The 21,804-nt window shown below is 38.4% G+C and overlaps 2 protein-coding genes across 14 annotated transcripts in view; one reads left to right on the forward strand and one right to left on the reverse strand.

Annotated features, from left to right (window-relative positions):
- The window catches only part of IFT80 (intraflagellar transport 80), a 125,284-nt gene extending 106,022 nt beyond the window's left edge, over positions 1-19,262 (reverse strand). Inside the window, exons 1-7 of one of the 13 annotated variants that reach the window (XM_082687573.1) lie at positions 19,124-19,230; positions 13,875-14,017; positions 10,423-10,465; positions 7,475-7,559; positions 5,875-5,909; positions 4,409-4,491; positions 1,603-1,824 (exon numbers count right to left, since the gene is read on the reverse strand). In XM_082687573.1, coding sequence (XP_082543699.1) covers positions 1,603-1,824; positions 4,409-4,445 — 259 coding nt within the window. In that variant the 5' untranslated portion in view covers positions 4,446-4,491; positions 5,875-5,909; positions 7,475-7,559; ... (1 more) ...; positions 13,875-14,017; positions 19,124-19,230. Of the gene's footprint in view, positions 1-1,602; positions 1,825-4,406; positions 4,492-5,874; positions 5,910-7,368; positions 7,438-7,474; positions 7,560-10,422; positions 10,466-13,874; positions 14,018-19,123 lie in introns of those variants that run through there. The other 12 variants (XM_082687571.1, XM_082687572.1, XM_082687569.1 and 9 more) reach the window with 12 other exon arrangements.
- SMC4 (structural maintenance of chromosomes 4) overlaps positions 19,262-21,804 on the forward strand; it is a 36,829-nt gene continuing 34,286 nt past the window's right edge. The window contains exons 1-2 of the mRNA XM_082687532.1: positions 19,262-19,720; positions 20,874-21,017. Of these exons, the coding sequence (XP_082543658.1) occupies positions 20,879-21,017 (139 nt within the window). The 5' untranslated portion in view covers positions 19,262-19,720; positions 20,874-20,878. The remainder of the gene's footprint in view (positions 19,721-20,873; positions 21,018-21,804) is intronic.

Consider the following 21,804-nt stretch of genomic DNA (forward strand, 5'->3'; position numbering starts at 1 on the left):
TAAAATGACCCTTAAATACTTAGGGGAAAAAATTATGTGTGTCTGTGTATGTGCGTGTATATGTGTAGTGAAGTGGGGGAGAGAGAGGGAGAAAGCCAATGATAAAATATATGGGGCAAAATGTTAACAGGAAATGAATTTGGATAAAGGATATGCAGGAGTTTTTTTCTACAATTCTTACAACCTTTCTGCAAATGTGAAATTATATCAAAATTTAAAAAAAATTTTTTTAAGTCAACCCTCATTTTAACATCTGAGGTAAGCCAAATTCTAGCAGTGGTTCAGAGTCAATCTTCTAAGTCCAATTACTTTCACACAACATCTCATTTAATCAAGATTCAGAAAATAAGGTTAAAAAAAAAATATCCTAAGTTCTGTCTGTAAAAGAAGTGAAATCTGATTTGATACTTTGTCATAACATCCATTCCCTATTCTTGTTACAAAAGCCCTCTTCTCTTTCTCTTTACTTTTCCATGGTAGCCTGAGGCCAGTTGTGTTCAGTCAATCAGTGTCCTATTCCCATGACTACAGTGATTCTTTCATTAGCACAGGACACAAGTTTCCTCAGGATTCTCCTGCAACTTGTCTGCAAGAGATACTGAGGAAGCACTCTCTGCTGACACTTCTTCTCTATGGATGGGCCTTGAGCTACTGGCTGCCATCATGCTCACCTTGTAGGGAGAACCCATCTAAGAGATGATGAGAACAGGGGCCTAATTGCAGCTGTGCTTGAAGGCCCACCCCTAGAGTTAGGTGAACCAAAAAACTCCATCTGTGCATAAGTTAGTCAAATAAGTTTCCATTACTTTTGATGAATGTATTTTAAATTGACAAAGTAGGTAAAGTGTAATACAGACAAAAGCAGTTCAAGTTATTTCAATGAAAATAAAAATATTTCCTCAATAAGTAGAAAAATCGTGCTTTTTACTCACCAGTAATAAAGCTACAGTCAAATTAAACAAAACTCCAACTCTGTTGAGTGGAAACTAACATGTAACAGAAAATAAACACAATATTAGGGGCGCCTGGGTGGCTAAGTTGGTTAAGCGTTTGCCTTGGGCTTAGGTTGTGATCCTGGGGTCTTGGGATTGAGTCCCACATTGGGCTCCCTGCTCACCGTGGAGTCTGCTTCTCCCACTACCCTTCCCCCTCTGCTCATGATCTCTCACTCTCTCTTTCAAATAAATAAATAAAAATTTTTTAAAAAAGAAAAGAAAGATCATATTAAACAGCTTATTAAGTGTTGCATTGTGCCCATATTTTTTGTGTGTCCGTATTTTTTTAATGTGGTTATGTTATAAAGTTAAATTCAAAACCAAAACTGATAACAGCTTAACAACTATTTTCAGTGAGATCACAGAAAAAGTAAAGCTAAAAGCTCAGATCAAATCCCATGATATGCCAGCTTTACTTTCTCCCATGACAACAGTTTTATAGCCTATACACAAAGCAAATGACTACAAAGAATATGGATTAAATGTGTAGACAGAGGTATGCAGATCTACAAATATCAGCTCTGTAAAACAACTAAAAGTGTAAGTCACACTACTAATATGTCTTTTAAATACAAAGATAAGCATACAACATTTATTAAAAACTTACCATCAGAACTTGTGAGGACAAAGCTTTCTGCTTGAGTTTGTTTCTTTATGCCTAAACTTTTTGGAAACCAGTGAAGATCTATTGGGTAAATATCATCAGGAAGCTTAACTATTTGACTTGTTTCACTGGTTAACAAGTTCCACTTCACTATCTGGTGATCATCACTACATGAATACAGTTCTTCAGCCGTAGTCCAGCCCACACAGCTTACTAATTCTTGATGTATCACCATGTTAAGGAGACACACAAAAACCTTAAATCATAATAAAATAATTTACAGATGCAGATTATAGGAAAAAGATAAGATAGAGTAAAATGTTTCAAGTTTCTAAATACATTTTCATTTCATGACTTGCATCTATCAAGACAATTGCAAGAAGAATGGAAAGCAAGAATCCACATGCTAAAAGAGGAAAAAAAGAAAGATCTGACATGAAAAATTTTAAATTTTGTTACAAAAGATTCCATAAATAAGGCCAGAAGATACACAGACATTTAAAGATCAAAAGGTATGAAAGGATATACACTAAACTGCTGGGGGACAGGTGAGAATAATGAATTATAATTTTCAAATCTATATAGATCTATATCATATTAGAAGAAATATGTATTATTTTGATAAGTTAAAAAAATCAAGTGTTACAAGAAGACCGAAATCTAACAGGAAAATACCTGCTTAAATTACATATTATAATAACAATTTACCTAGAAAAAAACCTACAGCCTACCTGCCAAAATAAAATCTTACCAAACTTTTTGACATTAAACCCAGGAAACAATTCAATTATAATTTACTGCACCTACATGATGCATAGCACTGGATAAGATATGAACCCTAAAATTCCTACTTTATTGAACCCATTTTTTCGGCCTCTGATTTATTAGGAGGATTTCTATAAATTGAGGTGCTCAAGGAGCCCTCTGTTCCTCCATCAGAACAGGCTGCTTACCCTAGCAGAACTGTGTATATAGAGAAGGCATTTCAGTTTGTCATTTAAGAGAAACCTTTCTCTTTCATATATCTGGCTATTGTATTACCAGATCATTCCTAGTTGGGTTGTTTTCTTGCTATTTTTGTATAATCCTTTTACTTCCTCCTCTTCTCACTAGTGCTTTTTATTGGCTTTTCTGAACAATCAATAAACTCCAAGGAAAAAGAAACAATGTACTATAATTATTCTGGAATGTTCTAAGATTTAATATTTCAAAATGACAGAGTAAGCAAATAACCAAAAGGTAAAAGAGAAATTATAGCAAGAACTTTAGAGTCTTCAAAAACAGATAACAAAGTAGCATTGGAATATTCAACATATAATCTAAACAAAAGGACCTGGATATCACAAGACCATTACTGAAAAAACTGTTCCAATATAATTGTTATGGTCTAAATAATGTTAGGTAAAACGTAACATTAGAAAGGGAGAATGTTAGATAAAACCAAGAAAGGAAGAAAATACACAAAAACAGCACACCATTCCAAAGCAAAAACATTAAGTTTATCCTTGTATAAATTGCTGTAAGTGCACAACAGATGTGTGTGATAGATCTTCAGCCTAACAGGTCAACTAAGAATATGGGAGAAATGAGGGGACTGACAGATTAAGAAAGTTTAAAAAACTGTTATACTTCAACTTGAAAAGGTAAAAGCAGACTACAGACACAGTCAAAATCTGTAAGACTGTATATGGCATGAACTCTTTTTTTTTTTTTAAAGATTTTATTTATTTATTTGACAGATAGAGATCACAAGTAGGCAGAGAGGCAGGCAGAGAGAGAGGAGGAAGCAGGCTCCCTGCTGAGCAGAGAGCCCAATTCGGGGCTCGATCCCAGGACCCCGAGATCATGACCTGAGCCGAAGGCAGCGGCTTAACCACTGAGCCACCCAGGCGCCCTGGCATGAACTCTTGAGAGAACACTTTGAAAAGACAGTAAAAAGGATTTAAGGAGAAATCAAAGGAATTCTATTTTACTCAATAGGTTAAATAAGCAGGATAGTATAAATTTTAAAAATTTGATCAAATATCTAAACAGTGCTTTGCTATCTCTGATGAAGGACCACATTTTTCTCTATTTCCAACCTGTATAAGATAAAATAAAAATTAATTATTAGAAAAATGATCTTATATTTGGGTGTTATGACAATGTCAAATTGCTGTAAGAATTTACCTCTTACTTTCTAATTTCTGTACTTATCCTTTTACAGACCTGTAATAGTCTACAGTTGATTCTTACAGAAGCACTAATCTAAATAACTAAGGATGAAGGTAGAGAGATAGATCTGTCATATCCTCCTGATACATAATTGGGTATTCCTGCTAACACAATATAGAGTCATGCATTTGAGAAAATATTTATAATCACGACCTTCCCACATGAAATAATAAAGGTCTCACTGCTCAGATTTCCCTGGCTTAAACTCCACTTTATCATGAGTATGAAGAAACAGAGCAAAACTCAGTGAAAACATACTAAATCACAATAGCAAAGAAGTTACTTGGTTAAAAAAAAAAAAAAAGCCACTCTTTAGGATCCTACTAGACTAAACAAAAACTGTGTTTTATGCACTTAAGCTCAGTACTTAAACAGAGTAAAAAAAAAATAGTCAATAAGAATTTGAAAGTAAGATTTAGAGCAAATAGTTTGCTTTGGAAAATGACCTGCAGCACATGATCTCAAATATTTCAAAAACAATTTAGCTAAATTACCATTAAAAGAATAAAAAAATCCACTCTATAACTAGAATACAAAATAGGAAACTTTTAACAATAGATGATCACAATAAGGTTTATAAGTATCAAAAGGATATGTTTTGGTTCTTTTAAAAGAGATATCTTCAGTCTCATGTCTCCACTTTCAGCAAAATTTTAAAATGCAATTTGATTGTATTCACTGTAAAATAAAAGTTGAGGGAAAATATAAAATCTGTATTAAAAACAAACACATGTACACAAAAAATAAAAGCAAACAAAACATTTTAGCACTCTAAGTACACCAAAACACCTTTAATACCGTTGGCATCAAATACATGGAAAGAAGAAGAAAACTAGTCAGTATGCTAATCCTGCCAAGGAGTGACTGGAAGCCTTGGGTGGGACTCCAGAGGTTCTCTACAGCCTGCCTGAACATTATACAAGTACAGACCACCACAAATTCTGAGCAGGTAAATAATTTCCAAAAGCTCTCCTAGGGCCAAATCAAAAGACTCTATAAACTGGGAACCCCTTAATGGAAGATCATTATTGGTCCTATTGAATGGTATATTACAATAAATTCTCAAGGTCTAATCAAGGGATCAAGGCCTTAGTTTTTTTGTTTTGTTTTGTTTTTTTAAAGATTTTATTTATTTATTTGACAGAGAGAGATCACAAGTAGGCAGAAAGAGAGAGAGAGGAGGAAGCAGGCTCCCTGCTGAGCAGAGAGCCCGATGCGGGGCTCGATCCCAGGACCCTGAGATCATGACCTGAGCCGAAGGCAGCGGCTTAACCCACTGAGCCACCCAGGCGCCCCAAGGCCTTAGTTTTAATGGCTTCAATTCTGGAGCCCACATGTGACTATGATGACATCATCAGTCTGAGGTTTACATTCTGTTGGAGATAGATACACTGACCAACAGTTATGGTTGTCACAGTAGCAATGAGAAAAATACGTTATTTAAGAAAGAGGTAATAAATCTCTTATAAAAGTTACACAAAAATTGCAATGATAATTTGCCAAATAAAAATATAGAAAAAGAATAATACTCCCCCAAATAACCTTGTCATCACAAGAAAAAAATCAAATGGAATTTCCTCAAAAAATTAAAAATAGAACTACCCTACAATCCAGAAACACCCTACTGGATATTTACCCAAAGAATACAAAAACACTAATTCAAAAGGAAATATGTACCACTGTGTTCATTGTACCATTATTTACAATAGCCAAATTATGGAAGCAGCCCAAGTGTAAACTGACAGATGGATAAAGAAGAGGTGGTGTTATGTGTCTATGTGTGTATATAATGAAGTATTAATCATCCATAAAAAAGAATGAATTCTTGCCATTTGCAACAACATGGATGGAACTACACAGTATTATGCTAAGTGAAGTAAGTCAGAGAAAGACAAGTGCCATATGATCTCACTCATATGTGGAACTTAAGAAATGAAGCAAACAAAAGGGAAAAAAGAGACAGACCAAGAAACAGATTCTTAATTATAAAGAACAAACTGATGATTATGAGGGGCGGGGTTGTGTTTGAAACTGGTGATGAGGATTAAAGAGTACACTTACCTTGTACAGAATTGCTGAATCACTGTATTGTATATCTGAAATTAACATAACCCTGTATGTTAACTATACTGGAATGAAAATAAGAAACTTAAAAATATATATATAAATTGGAACACCTGGTGGTTCAGTCAGTTAAGCACCTTTTTTTTTTTTTTTTATTAAGACTTAATGTATTTGAGAGCAAGAGAAAGCACAAGAAGAGGGAGAGTCAGAGAGAAGCAGACTCTCTGCTGAGCAGGGAGCCCAATGTGAGACTTGATTCCAGGACTCTAGGATCATGACCTGAGCCTAAGGCATTTGCTTAACCAACTGAACCACCCAGGCGCCCCAGAATCTGACTCTGGATTTCAGCTCAGGTAATGATCCAGGGTCCTGAGATCCAGCTCCAGGTGGATCTCCAAGCTCAGTGGGGAATCTGCTTGAGATTCTCTCCTTTACCCTCTGCCCCTTCCCTCTCTGAAACTCCCCTACCACTCATGCATGTACACATTCTCTCTCTCTCTCTCTCTCTCTCTCTCTCCCTCTCTAAAATAAATAAATAAATAACATTTTTTAAATTACTCTTAGGCACCAGGGGGTTCAGCTGGTTAGCAGCCGATTCTTTTTTTTTTTAAAGATTATTTATTTGACAGACAGAAATCACAAGTAGGCAGAGAGGCAGGGAGAGAGAGGAGGAAGCAGGCTCCCTGCTGAGCAGAGAGCAAGATGTGGGACTTGATCCCATGACCCTGAGATTATGACCCAAGCTGAAGGCAGAGGCTTAACCCACTGAGCCACCCAGGCGCCCATGCAGCCGATTCTTGATTTTGGTTCAGATCATGATCTCAGGGTCCTGGGATTGAGCCTAGGGTCAGGCTCCCCACTCAGTGGAAGTCTGCTTATCTCCCCTCCCTCTGCTCACTCTCTCGCAAGTAAATAAAGAAATCTTTTAAAATTTTTTTTAAAAAATAAATTACTCATATATATAACTCATATATTTATTTATATAAACAAGAAAATTGCTAAATTGTCTAAACCTAATTTATAGTTACAGAATTCTTTCAGAGTAATATCACTAACTTAAAAAGAAAAAAAAATGAAAGTGTAATTAAAGGAAAAAATATCTCTGCCCAGTAGAAAATTACTGCTAACTACAACAAAGGAGCTGCTGAGTACAGATAAGTATTCAGTGGACCTCCCTTAGATAATTTCTCATTCTCCCAAACCCAAGAAGACTTTTAGATCAGCAAAGTGCTAAACACAGCTGTATTTCAAAGCACCTTTTTCACTTATTCTGCTCATTAATTTGTTAGATTGAGTGGGGGTGGGGACTGTTAAAACCACAGGAAAAAATCTTAAGATTTATGGTCAACCAACATGCAACTAGGGTCAGAAACACTTCTTTTCCAGTTAGTTCATTTAGGGAGATTTCTGTCCTTCTTCAAAAGTATGAATCTATGTATAGTAGCCAGAGCAAGAATATGCTCTCTCTGAGGCACACCTTCCAGGGCTTACTTTTTCATCTTTGGGAGCACCTTCAGTACCTTTCTCAAAATTCCTTCCTCCTTTCCATCAGAACTTCTCCTAATTATAGGGGAGGAAAAAGAGCAAAAGTACTTACAAAATCCTGCTTTTTTTCCACAATGATTCAAATTTACCAAGCTTGTAAGGATTTTAAAACAATAAAGGCAGACAAATTGGTGCTTCTGGAAATGAAAACACAATAGATAAGAAAATACATGTAAAATCTGAATATACAATTGCAATCAGAAACTTAAAAGATCTTTGGCAAAGGCATGATGTATCCTACATCAAAATACCTCAAATTGTTGAAAACCATGATAATTAGGAATAATTCCTCACCAAAGAAATTATAATCCCATGTAAATAGTAAAGGCAGTATGGTTTTGATAAGAAAGGTATCTGCCACCATTCAGAAACCTGGTGCCAAGGAATCAGAGCAAGGCATTCCAACACTGGGAAGATTCTCCCTTGCTCAGAAAGATATTTTGTCCGATTTAGCTGAGATCATCTGCATGAAGGATATGTGCATTCTAATATGAGACTGGATAGTAGAGTAAGGGAAAAGAAGAATTAGAGCATTGCCAATTTGAGGAAGTACAAAGCTTCCTGAGAACTGCACTGAGGCATTTTTTCCACCCAAAGCCATGGTCATCAAGGCTGATCAGTCAGTAGTATTTGGGGAGAGGGAATGGCTGAGGTGGGGAGATAATAGTAAGAAAATCTCCACAGTATAGCTAACTTGATCTACTCTGCAATTTTATATGAGAAAATGATGGGAGCAACTATGCCTTTACCCCTAAAAATCACTGATAAGCTGTTTTTGGTCCAGTATAGGTCAACATTTGTGGGGCTTAAGAAGAAAAAATGTAAGGGACTCCTAGGTGGCTCAGTTGGTTAAACATCTGCCCTCACCTCAGGTCATGATCCCAGAGTCCTGGGATCAAGTCCCGCATTGGGCTCCTTGCTCAGCTGGGAGCCTGCTTCTCCCTCTCTCTCTGCCTGCCACTCTCCCTGCTTGTGCTCTTTCTCTCTGTCAAATAAACAAATAAAATCTTAAAAAAAAAAAAAAAAAAAACTAAACTAAAATTCAGATTGGAGTTTTAAGTTTTATTTTATTATGTGTCAATTATATCAGATTTTGAGAGAGAAGTAGACATTGGTAATGATAAGGTCGGTTAAGATTGTGAAAGTGCGGGGCGCCTGAGTGGCTCGGTGGGTTAAGCCTCTGCCTTCAGCTCAGGTCATGATCTCAGGGCCCTGGGATCAAGCCCCACATTGGGCTCTCTGCTTGGCAGGGAGCTTGCTTCCCCCGGTCTCTCTCTGCCTGCCTCTCTGCCTACTTGTGGTCTCGGTCTCTCTCTCTCTCTCTCTCTCTGTGTCAAATAAATTTAAAAAAAAAAAAAAAAAGACTGTAAAAGTGGGTATATGAGGCCAAGGAGCTAAGAGGCCAGGGAATGGAGTGGAATGATTTGTGGATATTAAATCACTGAGAATAATGACAATAATAGTAGTAGAGGATAAAGACAGCTAGGCACTCAAATATTCATTGAATGAGGAAAAACTGCAGAGACTACAAAATGGATAGAGAATGGTTTAATCGGGTAGGACTTGTTTAAAGGGACTAGAGATATATAAAGAGAAAGAGAAAAAGAATCCATTGTCTAGATACATCAGTGAGAAATAAGGCCTTTTGACACGTGGGATCCTGGGCGGCAAAGAGCCTCTACTTGAAGGGGTCATGGGGAAAGCAATTTCCTTAGGAAACAACAAGACTTGAGTTAGACTACCAAGGTAAAGGGATCATTCAGAGTAAAGGCTGAGAATACAGATTTGGCCAATAACATACTGTGAGTTCCAAAAGGTAGAATGGTAGTATTTATGGGGAGGAGTTTGGGACAGATGGTAGAAAATGGTAGAAATGGCAGGCTGTCCTCCAATATTCATTCATCCCTCCTTCTGTGATAAAAAAAAATCTGAATTTTTGCTGTACACCGGCCACCTAGAATAAAACTATGTTTCCCAGCTGCCCTCAAAACTAGATGTGGCCACACAGGGCATTAACAATTCTGAAACCCATGTGGAGATGGTACATCATCATCAACCTAGTGGCCCAATCTGGGATTTACATTCTGTGGTTAACCACAACAGCAATATGAAAAGTAAATGAGTTTCCTAAGGAAGCCATTTTATTAACTCTTAGAAAAGTTTTATAAATCACAACATAATTGACAAATAAAACTTGAAAAATAAGAGTAACAACTCTCCATGCTATGTCATCAAGGCCATGTATACAACAGTAACAAGATAGAAAGAGCCAAGATTCCTGACCTTGTGGAGAGTCCTATCAGTTTTTACCACCTTTTCAGTGACAGATAATAAAGTTTTATCATGTGGAAATTACCATCATCAACAGATAAGCCCAGTAACGAACTAATATAGGGAATTAAGAGTCTTGAATGTGGAGACTGAGGTAAACATAGATATAAGGTATGCTGGAATAGTCCCAGTGGTCTCACAAGGGAGGGTGGATAATCAATTTAAATTGCAGCCATCTTCCTGGAACTGGTCTCTACGGTAGTTAGCAGTGTTGATGCAGTTTTCTAAGGGAGGAAGAGGCAATCTTCCTAAGAGAACATGGAACTCTGCGGGATTCCTTTTCAATCTACTGGGGTATTAGGCTTTACTTCATTGGGCAGGTTAGGAAGGGAAAGGAACTGCAGAGTTATAGAGGGAATAAATTTCACCAACTTCTTGTCCTAATTTTCCCAGCCTTAAACTGTGGGCTCCGTTTTTGTACCTCCTCTATATTTACACTACTGACATGGTGGTATCACCCAGTTTCATGGTTTAATATAAATTCAAACATATTGACTGCATAGTGACAATTTCCAATTTCATATCTCCAGTTCAGACCTCTCCACTGAACCTGATTTTATATCTAACTGATTATTTAACAACTTATCTGAATGTCTAACAAACATCTCAAACTTGAGATCCAGATGAAACCGCTGATCATTCCTCTAACCGCTCCTCTCACAGCCTTACCAATGTCAGTAAATGGTAATTCCTTTCTTGTGGTTGCACAGGCCTAGAATTAGAATTAGAATTATTACTGACTCTTCTCTCACATCCCAACTCCAACTTTTAAAAATCAAAACTTTTACACTCTATCTTCAGAGTATCTGATTTTTGCCACCCCCACTGTTATGACCCCAGTTTAAGGTGCTATCATTTGTTGGCTTGGATATAATAGCCTCTTAATTGGCCTCTAACCCTTCATCATCTATACTTACCACAGCAGCCAAAGTGACTGTTTTAAAATAGATCATAGCACTTCTTTGCTCAAAATATTACAATGACTTCCTATCTCACTCAAAGTTAAGGTTCTTGCAACAGTGTTCAAAGCTTTTCTTAATCTGAACTCCTCTACTGTAATGGTTAATTTTATGTGTCAACCTGGCTATACAACAGTGCCCAATTATTTGGGCTAATCTAAATGTTGCTTAAATGTATTTTTTAGAAGTGATTAACATTTATAATCAGTCGACTTAGAGTAAAGCAGATTTCCCTACATAATTTGAGTGGCCTCCATCTAATCAGCTGAAGGCCTTATGACGAAAGACCACTATTTTCTCAAGAAGGAATTCTGCCTCCAGACTGCAACACAGAAATTTTGCCCAAGTTTCTATTTTTTGGACTCAAGACTACAACATCAACTCTTCTTTCTCTGGAGAGCCCTAATATATCCTAATATTCTCTGACCCTACCTGATTCCTCTCTCTCTCTTCACTCAAACTGCTCCAAACACAAAAACCTCTACCTTTTCTAACATACTAAGAATGCTCCTGCCTCAGGAGCATTGAACTTGTATTCTTTGACTGAAGTCCCTGCCCCCAGGTAGCTGCCTGGCTTACTCCTTTTCCCTCCTTTATATCTCTCCCCCCCAAATCACCTTCTCAGTGAAGCCTTCCCTGTACAACCTATATAAGGCCAACTGCCATACTATGAATTTTACTTACCGTTCTCTTTCTAAAATGTAAGCTTCCTAAGTGCAAGAACTTTTGTCTATTTTGTTCATTCCTATATTCTCTGCATCTAGAACCATCCTTGCATGCTCTAAAACAGAATCAGCAGCATAGGTCATAAGGGTAGAAGTTAAAATTATATAACTGTACATATTAAGCTATTTAAGTATAGAGATTAAAGGATGAAATAGAATAGTAGCTATAAAGGCCTTTTTATCTAGGGTAAACTCCAGTATATTTGGGGACAAAAAAGAAGTAATCAGTGGAGAGGGATAGACTGGCAATAGTATAGAAGCAGAAAATAACTAAGACAACACAGTCATCCATGAAGTCACTGGATCAAGGGCACTGATAAACATATAAATTAACAGTTCACAGAAACATAAGTACAGATGGTAGGTGGGCAATCAAAAACATGAAACAATGCTTAGCCTCAATTATAATTAAAGAAATGAAAACTAAAACAACTAGATACCACTTTTCTGATATCAGAGTGGTTAAACGCAAAATACTCAGAACCTAGTGTTGGCATATGGAGAAACAGAAACGCAACGCATACATTACTGAAGAGCAGGTAAATTACTGCTAATGGTCATTTATTCTGTTCTCTACCCCAAACATTTGACTGGTTTGCCTATACTTGGGTAATCCCCTATCTTACGAGTCCTTTTCTCATTATAAGAAACATTATTTCCTTTCTAGCCTTCCTTATCGCTAGACAGAGGTAAGTACCCTAGGCTCTGCCAATCTGACACATCTGTGCTAAACTTTGTTAGAAGCTACAATTCAATGGAAGTATTGCATAAGAAATCTAGCCTGGGAAGAATCGCTAGTCATAAGAATTTATCACATACATATAAACGTACATCAAGACATATATGCAACTGCATACACCTGTTTATTACAGAACTCTGTATACTTCTATCAAAAACTAAGTTTAAATGTTCATCATGGATTACATACTCAGCTTGTGGATATATGCGTTTATAATGTGAAAATGAATTAGATCCAAGAAACTGGAATTCAGAACTAATTTTGAGAATTTGACTTACTATTATGCTAACTGAAATAATCCAGTTAGCATCCAAAAGGACAAATACTGTATATTAGACTTATATGAAGTACTACAGTAGTCAAATTCATAAAGACAGAAAGTAGAGTGGTGGTTGCCAGGGGCTGGTGGCAGGAAGGAGGAAGAAAGGGGAGTTATTCTCTAATGGCTATGGAGTTTCAGTTCTGCAAGATGAAAAGAGTTCTGTGGATAGATGGAGATGATAGTATAACAATATTAATGTACTTAATGCCACTGAACTATACACTTAAAAATGGTTAAATGGTTTACAAAAAAAGAAATAAAAGAATTAGATTTAAGAATTAAAACTAAGAGGGACACCTGGTTGGCTCAGTCAGTTGAGCATCTAACTCTTGATTTTGGCTCAAGTCGTGATCTTAGGGTCATGAAATGGGGGCTGGAGCTAGTTTCTGGGCTTAGAGCAGCGTCTGCTTGATACTATCTCCATCTCCATCTCCCTTTGTTCCCCCGCCCCCGTTTGCACTCTCTCTTTCTCTCTCTCAAATAAATAAATATACAACCAAAAAAATCTTATTTAGAAAAAGAATTAAAATTAAGAGGTAGAAGCACTAACAAGATGAGAAAAATTTTAGGCAGGAAAGAGGGAAGGTATAACATCAATTTATAGATAAGAAATAGCAGATAAGCCTCAGGAGTGAACAAGAATGTGAAGAATAGGTAACTCACAAGAGCTAAATCATAAGTACATTTATACCAAGTTCTGGGTCATCTGCATACTGGCTAGCCCTTGGATATTGATATTAAAATGAATGGTTTGCTTATGACTATCCAAGGCCCTATTTTTGAAAGTGCAACTTTTATGTACAGTTTTCTAAATTGATAGTTCTGATCAGATTCCTGTGATTCTTTCCCAGGAGAGTACAGAGAGAGAGAGAGGAAGGCAGATCTTTTTACCCAGGTTGCCCTTTCATAAAATCACTTGCAGACTAGAGGTAGGATCTCTTGCACGTCAGAGAAGAGCGAGGCAGGCACCATTTCCAGAGACAGATTCAAAGACATAATAAGCAAAGAAAATGGGCTTGCAAATGGCCAGACAGTTCAATTACTGAAGATCTTTAACCCCCATCCCATTCCAATGCCTCTATGCATTTGCTAAAGTATATGTATATACTGTGGTATTTACATTTCTCTGCAGTTCTAGCCATGATTATGTCTAGATATTGCCAACCACACTTTTAATATTATTCTTGTTTGCTGTATCTGTAAACCTTTTACAGTATGGCCTAATAAATTCTAGTCAGTAAACCATGAGATTCTCAAATCTCAAATACGTAGTCATGTTTAATTCATCCTTTTAATTCATCAGCTGGCATAAAAGAATCACATTCACCAATATGCCAGAGTGCTGTGCAACTACCTAGAAAATGAGATGGGAGTACCTGGGTGGGTCAGTGGGTTAAGCAGCTGCCTCTGCCTCAGGTCATGATTGCAAGGGTCCTGGGATGAAGTCCCGCATTGGGCTCGCTGCTCAGAGGGGTGCCTGCTTCTCTTCCCTCTGCTTGCCGTTAACCCTGCTTGTGCTCTGTCAAATAAACAAGTTTTTTTAAAATAAATAAAAATTTAAAATGAGGTGAATCTGTGTGTGTTGAATCCGTATGTACTCATATAGAAAGAGGTGTATAATGCTAAATGACAAAAGCAAAGTTCATGGCAGTATAATATAACACAATCCTTTTTGTGTAAATAAAAAGGACTATATTTAAGCTAGAAGATTATAAAAGATTTTTCTGGGAAGATATGCAAGACAATGGAGACCTCTGTAAGGGTAGGTGCACTGGGATGAGAAGGGAAGGTTTTAATTATCGTTTTAGGTTTCTGTACCATTTGAAGTTTTTACTATGTTCATAGTATTTTACTTATCTATACACTTGTATGTTTAGTACAAGATTATCTGAGTGATAAGACTATGGCCCAGTTTTGTTGTCTTCTTCATGCATTTCTGCATTTGAAAAAAAACTAATGTTTTTTTTTCATAGGATCACCATTCTTATTCCCTTCAGTCTCTGCTGCACTTCACCCCCTTTTATTGAAACTTTTACCTACTGATCTTCCAGATACTGTGTTGTTTTCTTCCTTATATAAAATATGTCTAATAATATCTATTTCACAGGTTGGTTATGATAATTAAATGTATGTAAAATGTCCAGTGAAGTGCCTGAAACATAGTAAAAAATTACATAACTGTTAGCTATTCATAGTTGAAAATTGGTGTTTTTTGTCACTCTTCCTAGCTACAAAGAATTTTTCTCTTTGGAACACCCACTTCCCCACTTTTAGCCCATGTGGCTTCAATGAAGCCAGCATGAGAGAGACTTAAGCCAATTAGAACATTCCATTCCCTTTGCAGAGACTGTTTCACAGGTGGCCCACGACTTTTATTCAAATAAGTGATGTGGAAGAAAAACTTCCCTTTTTTTCAAGACAATTTAGATTAGGTTTTCTATCACCTATGATCTAGAATCCATCCTGAGGCATTACTATAATTATTTCTCCTTCCTGGAGTCTAAGAATGGACATTTTCTGGTGCTATCCTCACTTTACAACCTTAAAAAACTAATCTATTTGTATGTTTTATTCATTCATATAGCACTGCCTCATCCTATTTTCTTTCCTATACTATATTCTTTGCCTCTGCTCCCACTGGATATATCTTTCCTAATCCCGACTGACATGAATAAAAGCAAACTCATTTTTCAAAAGTCTTTCCTCAAAACACTATTCTACTTCCTCACTTCCTATTTCTTTTGTTAAGATAGGTGAGAATTTCAGGGAGCCTGGCTAGCTCAGTTGATTAAGCATCTGCCTTAAGCTCAGGTCAGATCCCAGGGTCTTAAGAAAGAGCCCCACTTCAGACTCCCTGCCTAGCAGGGAGCCTGTTTCTCTCTCTCCCTCTGCTGCTCCTTCTGCTTGTACTTTCTCTCTGTGTCAGATAAATAAACTCTTGAAGAAAAAAAAAAAAAAAAAGGTGAGAATTCCAATAACATTCATGTACTAATATATAATATAATGTATTTATGTACATATTACATGGATGCATATATAATGTGTATGTATAACAAAATGTATAATATGTAAATGTATAATAACATTATATTATCAAGAGAAATAGTCATTACTATCTGTCCTGTTCTATAGCCAATTTATTAATCTTTTTTGTAAGATTTTATTTTTAAGTAATCTCTACACCTAGTGTGGGGCTCGAACCCACAACGTGAGATCAAGTGTTGCATGTTCGTTCCACCAACTGAGCCAGCCTTTTATAATTGTTTATATTGCTGTATTTATAATCCTTTTACAGTATGGCCTAATAAATTCTAGCCAGAAAATCTCAAATACGTAGTCATCTTTAATTCATCCTTTTAATTGATCAACTAGCATAAAAAAATAATCATATTCAACAATATGCCAGAGTGCTGTGCAATGATCTAGAAATGAGATGGGAGCACCTGAGTGGGTCAGTGGTTAAGCAGAAGCCATTGTCTCAGGTCATGACTCCTAGGGTTGGCACCCCAAACAATTTATTAATTTTGAACAACGTTCTCTAAGTATTCATTACTTATATAAATTCATATTTATTTATTTATTAGTTAATATCCAATTAATCCAAATACTCACAATTAACTAAAAACTTGAGATTTTTAAACATTTATCCACAAATCTAATATCAGACTTTATGAAATGCTGAAACTCATTAGAAGACAGACAAAAAAAATATATTATGATGATGACAAAACTTAAGTATGCACTTAAAGAATTGCAAATGTGGATTTAAATTCTAACTCTATTATTCTCTTTAAATTTATTTTTATTTCTTCCTATGTGGTACAATTTCCCTTTTAAAATGTAAAACGTGAGGGTTCTTTTCTCAGACTGCCTGAAATTACACATAACGGTTATTAGATGATTTTGGATCAGAAAGATAAGGCTTGATTATACTTTACCAAATGACTGTTAAGTTAGTCCATCCCAATCTGACCAGATTCTTTTTATAATTAAACACTGTTATTTTCATGAGAAGTATCCAAAATATTGGAAGGAATTAATCAAGACTTTTTCTTGTGATTCTAATCTCTTCTCAAATCACTTCACTTATTCTAAGCGTCCTACTTTCACTTTAGATTTAGGTCTACTCTGTAGCTGTTTGTTATAAATATCTTTTCTACATTATACAACCTGGTTTAAGCTATTTTGAAAATATTTGTTCTGAGTGGAGCATAGTTAGGTTGAACTAAATCTAAATCAATAGGTTACTTAATTGATTTATTGAAATTGCATATCTTTCTCATCTGTCATTAAGACCTACTGCTGTTTATAGCAATCATCAAAGGCAGTAAAACTAGGAATTATCCATAACTTGTTTTTCTTTCTTTCTTCTCATCACTAGTTCGGGATTCACCAACAAAGAATATTATCTGACTGACTTTAGGTGTTTCGACTCTTAAACCTTAAAATCTTCAGAAGCTATAGATTTTTTCCTGGATATTTTTCCATTCTACTGTGTAGGCACTTCTCCCTCCACATGAGAGACTGTATACTAATAATTCAGTTCAGCCATGCCTGATGTAAGTCTTTCTCCTCTTTAACACATCCTACTTAACTATCATTTTTTTTCTTTTTTAACCAAGTCATTCCTTAGCTCAAAATTTTTTTAATAAGTGTTTCCTCTATATCATATCTAACATGCTCAATCTGGCTTTCAAGACCCTTCATAAGCTGATTTTCTAACTTGACATCCCATTATTCATCCTTAGCACATGCCCTAATAAGGTCAATGTCATAAACACAGTATTATCAAATGCTTCACATGTGTACTAGATAATTATAAACAATCCTATGAGGCAGACATTATATACTGATTTTTATAATAAATATTCTCAAAGAGATTGATAAATTGAGTAAACTGTCCAGGAACGTAGCTAAAAAAATGATGGGACTTGGGATTTTGTTACGGTACATCTTTCTACTACATCATCTCCATGACTCTTTTATACCACTCAGTTTGGTCTAGTCTTTGCTTTTTTCATGATTGATATCTCTCTGACTCAGGTTTTGTAGTGTTTTATAAACTCTGAAAATTCAAGACTCCAGAAGCCTTCAAACAGAATCACTACATTTTCTTGATATGCCTACGAGCCAAAAATTTTTTTCATTGAGTTTTACTGTCTGTAATTTGTCTTATGAAAACAATAATTTTTTCAACTTTAAAAATAAAGGTATATTATTGGGTGATGGGCATTAAGGAGGGTACCTGATTGTAATAAGCACTGGGTGTTATACGAAACAGATGAATCACTAGATTCTGCCCCTGAAACTAATGATACACTATATGTTAAGTAAATATAGTAAGTAAACATAAAAATAAATAGGGATGCCTGGGTGGCTTGGTCAGTTAAGTGTCTGCCTGGGCTCAGGCCCAGGTCGTGATCTCAGAGTCCTGGGATTGAGTCTGGCATCTGGCTTCTTGTTCAGCAGGAAACCTGCTTCTTCCTCTTATCTGCCGTTCCCCCTGCTTGTGCTCTCTCTGACAAATAAATATCTTTTTTAAAAAGATAAAAAATAAATTTAAAATAAAAATAAATAAATAAATGTGTATTCTAGTACTGAGTCAATGTTCCTGCTAACCACACTGAACCTCACCAAATTCTTAGTTTGTAAGGGGTGTCCTCCACACCCCACTTGAGAATCTCTGAACCTGACTTTATGCTCCTGGGGCAAGACTCGTACTACTTACTTAGAATGGTAACATAAATTCATTTATAAAGCAGATTTATGGGAGCTTTCCTGTGACGGGCCCTAGGTATGCAAAGGTTAAAGGGGAAAAGAAGACTCCCAGTTCTCATAGTCAAACTAAGTGTCGCTGAATAAATACATCATTGGAGGTAGTCAAATCAACCAGTGGTTAACATAATAGGAGATTAGGACCACATTTGAGAAAGTAATCAAAGTTCTGGGAAAACCAAGTCCGCAAAAAAAAAGCACAAACACACAGAATTCTGTTTACAGTTTCAGCAGCGGAAGAAGTGGGGGGCTGGGGGGGAGGAAGGGTTAATTAGGAATTCCACTGAATCTCAATCACCTTACTACCAGGATCACAGACTACAGGTTAAAAATCGACTAACAAAACTAAGTTTTCTTGGAACAGGAATACTTGCTTAATAATCCTGATTATGCCTTGCACAACGCAACGTATTCAAAAGTTACTTAAGAAATATTTTCCGATCGATAATTTTCTCATGAAGATAACCAGATGACATCAACAAATCATTTTTTCCATTACGGAATCTTTCAATCAAATGATTTCAAAAGCCCGAAATCCCCTTTCACTCGTGACACTAACGACCTAACACCAATGAATTCGGAAATTATTTTGCTAACCACATATAGACCATACAATCATTCACCAATTCAGGATTTTTGTTGTTTTTGTCTTTCTACTCCTTCCAAACTCCCTAGGGCTTCCTGCTTCGCGTCCCAAAAGCTACATCCAGAGCCCCACTGCCTCCACGGAGATGGAAAAATAACTGATGCTCTATGTCACATACACTATTAAAGCAAGTAAGGTGGGGTCCATTGATGGTCACAATTTCCAAACCCCCTCCTCACCACATCCAGAGGTGAAGAGATTTACCTTAAGTTCCAGGAAAGCAGTGGCGATTGCTCCCACAGAGCTAGGACCAGTTACCAAGAAGCCTCCCGACCTCCCCGTCACCATAGTGACTCCTGCTAGCTACGCACACTCCTTCTTCTCGCGATACTTCCCCATCGCGGGTCACCCGATCCCGCCCTCTTTTTAAGGGACGTTAGTGGACGCCTGAGTCCTCCTCCAGCTGTGGGTGGAGCCCTACTGGTTTTTTTCCTCTCGTTCACCATTCTCCAGATTGGTGTTTTTAAGAAAAACATTTTTATAAAAATACTGCTGCCGTAGGAGTCAGACAAAACAGTGTTTCGCTCTACCTTTTAACTTATTATAAAAGTGCCCTGGCACAAGGGTCCCGCCAGGAGTTCGCGCATGCGTGTAAACGACCAGAAGATGGCGGTGGTAATCGCCGCATTTTTTTCAAATTAGTGGTTCCCAGAAAGCATTGCGCGCATTTGTAACGAATTTCCGTTCGAGTTTGTATTTTAGGCGCCATTTTCGAGTGAAGGACCCGGAGCCGAAACACCGGTAGAAGCGGGGGTGCTATACAACGGTTTCCAGCTTCGGTGTGCGTGGACTACCCCGCAGGTAAAGTACTTCTTTTCCTGATCAGGTTGTCACACTGTTACTTCCTGCCCCGTCTGCGGGCGCCTGGAAAGTAGAGGCCTTGAGCTGGAGCCGCCGAAGTCCGCTCTGGGCTGAGGCTGCCGCCGGGAGATTTCTTTCGCTGTCACCCCTCCCCCCTCGGCCGCCTCCCGGCAGTCGGGACTCCCGCGCGCTTCTCGCGGGCGCCACTTCTCTGAGCTACTTAAGCGTCTCTCGGCGGGGGTGCGGGGGACGCAGACTCTAAGCCTCACGGATCTTTTCTCAGAAATCCTGGTCTCTGTCGGGGAAAGGGCGTCTCCCCTGCCCCGGCCCCCTGACCTTCTCTCTTCTCTCAAGGGAATAATCACCGGGTCTGAACCCTTAGTGGTGACCTTTTGTAGTTTATTGTCCAACGAGATTCCGCAACGGGCCCCGGAGGGACAGACCCCGCCACCCCAAGATGACTGAGCTGGAGCAGGCGCTGTTTATGTCTGATTTGGAAGTCGAGAGTGGTCGACCCCAGTCTCCTGCCGCCTTTCCGGGTCGGACGGTGTCGAGGAGACCTGGAAGCCCCGGGCCGTCAACGGCACCGAGAGCTAAATGGCGGGGAAAGTAGAGGCGGCGAGTCGCCCGTTAGTCTTCTTAGCTACTCTAGGAAGAGTGGATAGTCCCCCCGAACCTGAAGCTAATAGAACTCTTCTCGCAGAGTCCGTGCGCTTGCTTCTCTAACCCCCGCAGCGTGGGAATGTCAGTAAATGCCGGCGTATAGGAATTATTTCGTTAGGAAGTTAAAGGATGATAAGATTCTTACACCTGTGGCGGGGACGGGAGTAGGGGGCATTAAGGAAATAAAAAGAACTTAGGCAGTTCTATCCTTGCTTGACAACCAGGCACGTCTAGGTTTTCCCACTCGCTTCGGACTTAAAACGAATCCCGCCTTTTGGGCACTTGGGTTTTTCGTGCCTTCTTTATCGAGCACCCCGCTGGCGTCGAGCGGCGTATTTTAAACTGGGCTCTCGGAAACGGGCAGAGTTTTTCCCCTGAGTGGGAAGGGGTGGGGGCTGAACCCATCCGACGCGGGCTCCAGCGAGGAATGTACCGGTACTGTCCTGCGGCTCGGCGGGCTGACTTGCCCCTGGCTCTCCCCCGGCCCCAGCGACCATGCCCCGCAAAGGCACCCAGCCTTCCACCGCCCGGCGCAGAAGGGAAGAGCCGCCTCAGTCCCCGGACGGCACCAGCAGCGACGCGGAGCCGGAACCCCCGCCCGGCCGCGCGGGCAGCCCGGCCCCTGCTACCGCAGGTGAGTACCCCACCGCGACTCCCTCGGAAAACGCGCTAGGAGACCATTGTGGGTCCGCGCCTAACCCGGGACTGACTGGTGTTTGGAGGCGTGGAGGTGAGGGGCTGCGGAGTTGATGACTGTAGGTCGCGTGTCGGTCCCATAGAGCAGCTCAAGAAAGCGATTTGGCAATTTTCAGAGATCAGAGTCTTCGTGCAATTTCGATGTAACGGTGCTGGTGGGTATTAGGGCAAGTATGTGGCTACAATTGTGAATTTGTGGCCTTGTATTTCCACCGAAGTCGGTAAGCCAATAGCTAGTATACAGTTTTCTAGGACAGAATTAACATGATTGCATCTTTAAAGTTGCTTGACCATAACTTAACTTCCCTGGTCTTAAATTGCGTTTAAAGAGAGAATAATTTACTCGAAACTACTGTAACTTTTTTGAGTACGGGAATTGGGTGACATTAGAAAGCCCCTGTGACAGGGTCGCTGGAGCTCTTGAGGGTGCAAAGTTAAGGTTCCCGGTACTCAGAGATAAGCGGAATAGAGCCTTAGGATTTAACCACCTGTTTAAGGTGAGGAACAGAGAATCACGTTGTTCTGGTTTTCCCAGACCTGCTTTATGTTGTAGCATTTTGACTCTTAAAGAGATGTATTTTTGTAGGTTATTTCTTTTGAGAATTTCTTTCTTTATAAAACTAAGCTGAAAGATTTTCATTTCTCCTGAATTTAGGATAATACATTGAAGTGGAAAATACAGATTCCTAGATTTCATAAATAACATTTCTCCAAAAATTAGCAAG

This window comes from Mustela nivalis (assembly GCF_964662115.1).
Source record: "Mustela nivalis genome assembly, chromosome: 1".
Classification (NCBI taxonomy): domain Eukaryota; kingdom Metazoa; phylum Chordata; class Mammalia; order Carnivora; family Mustelidae; genus Mustela; species Mustela nivalis.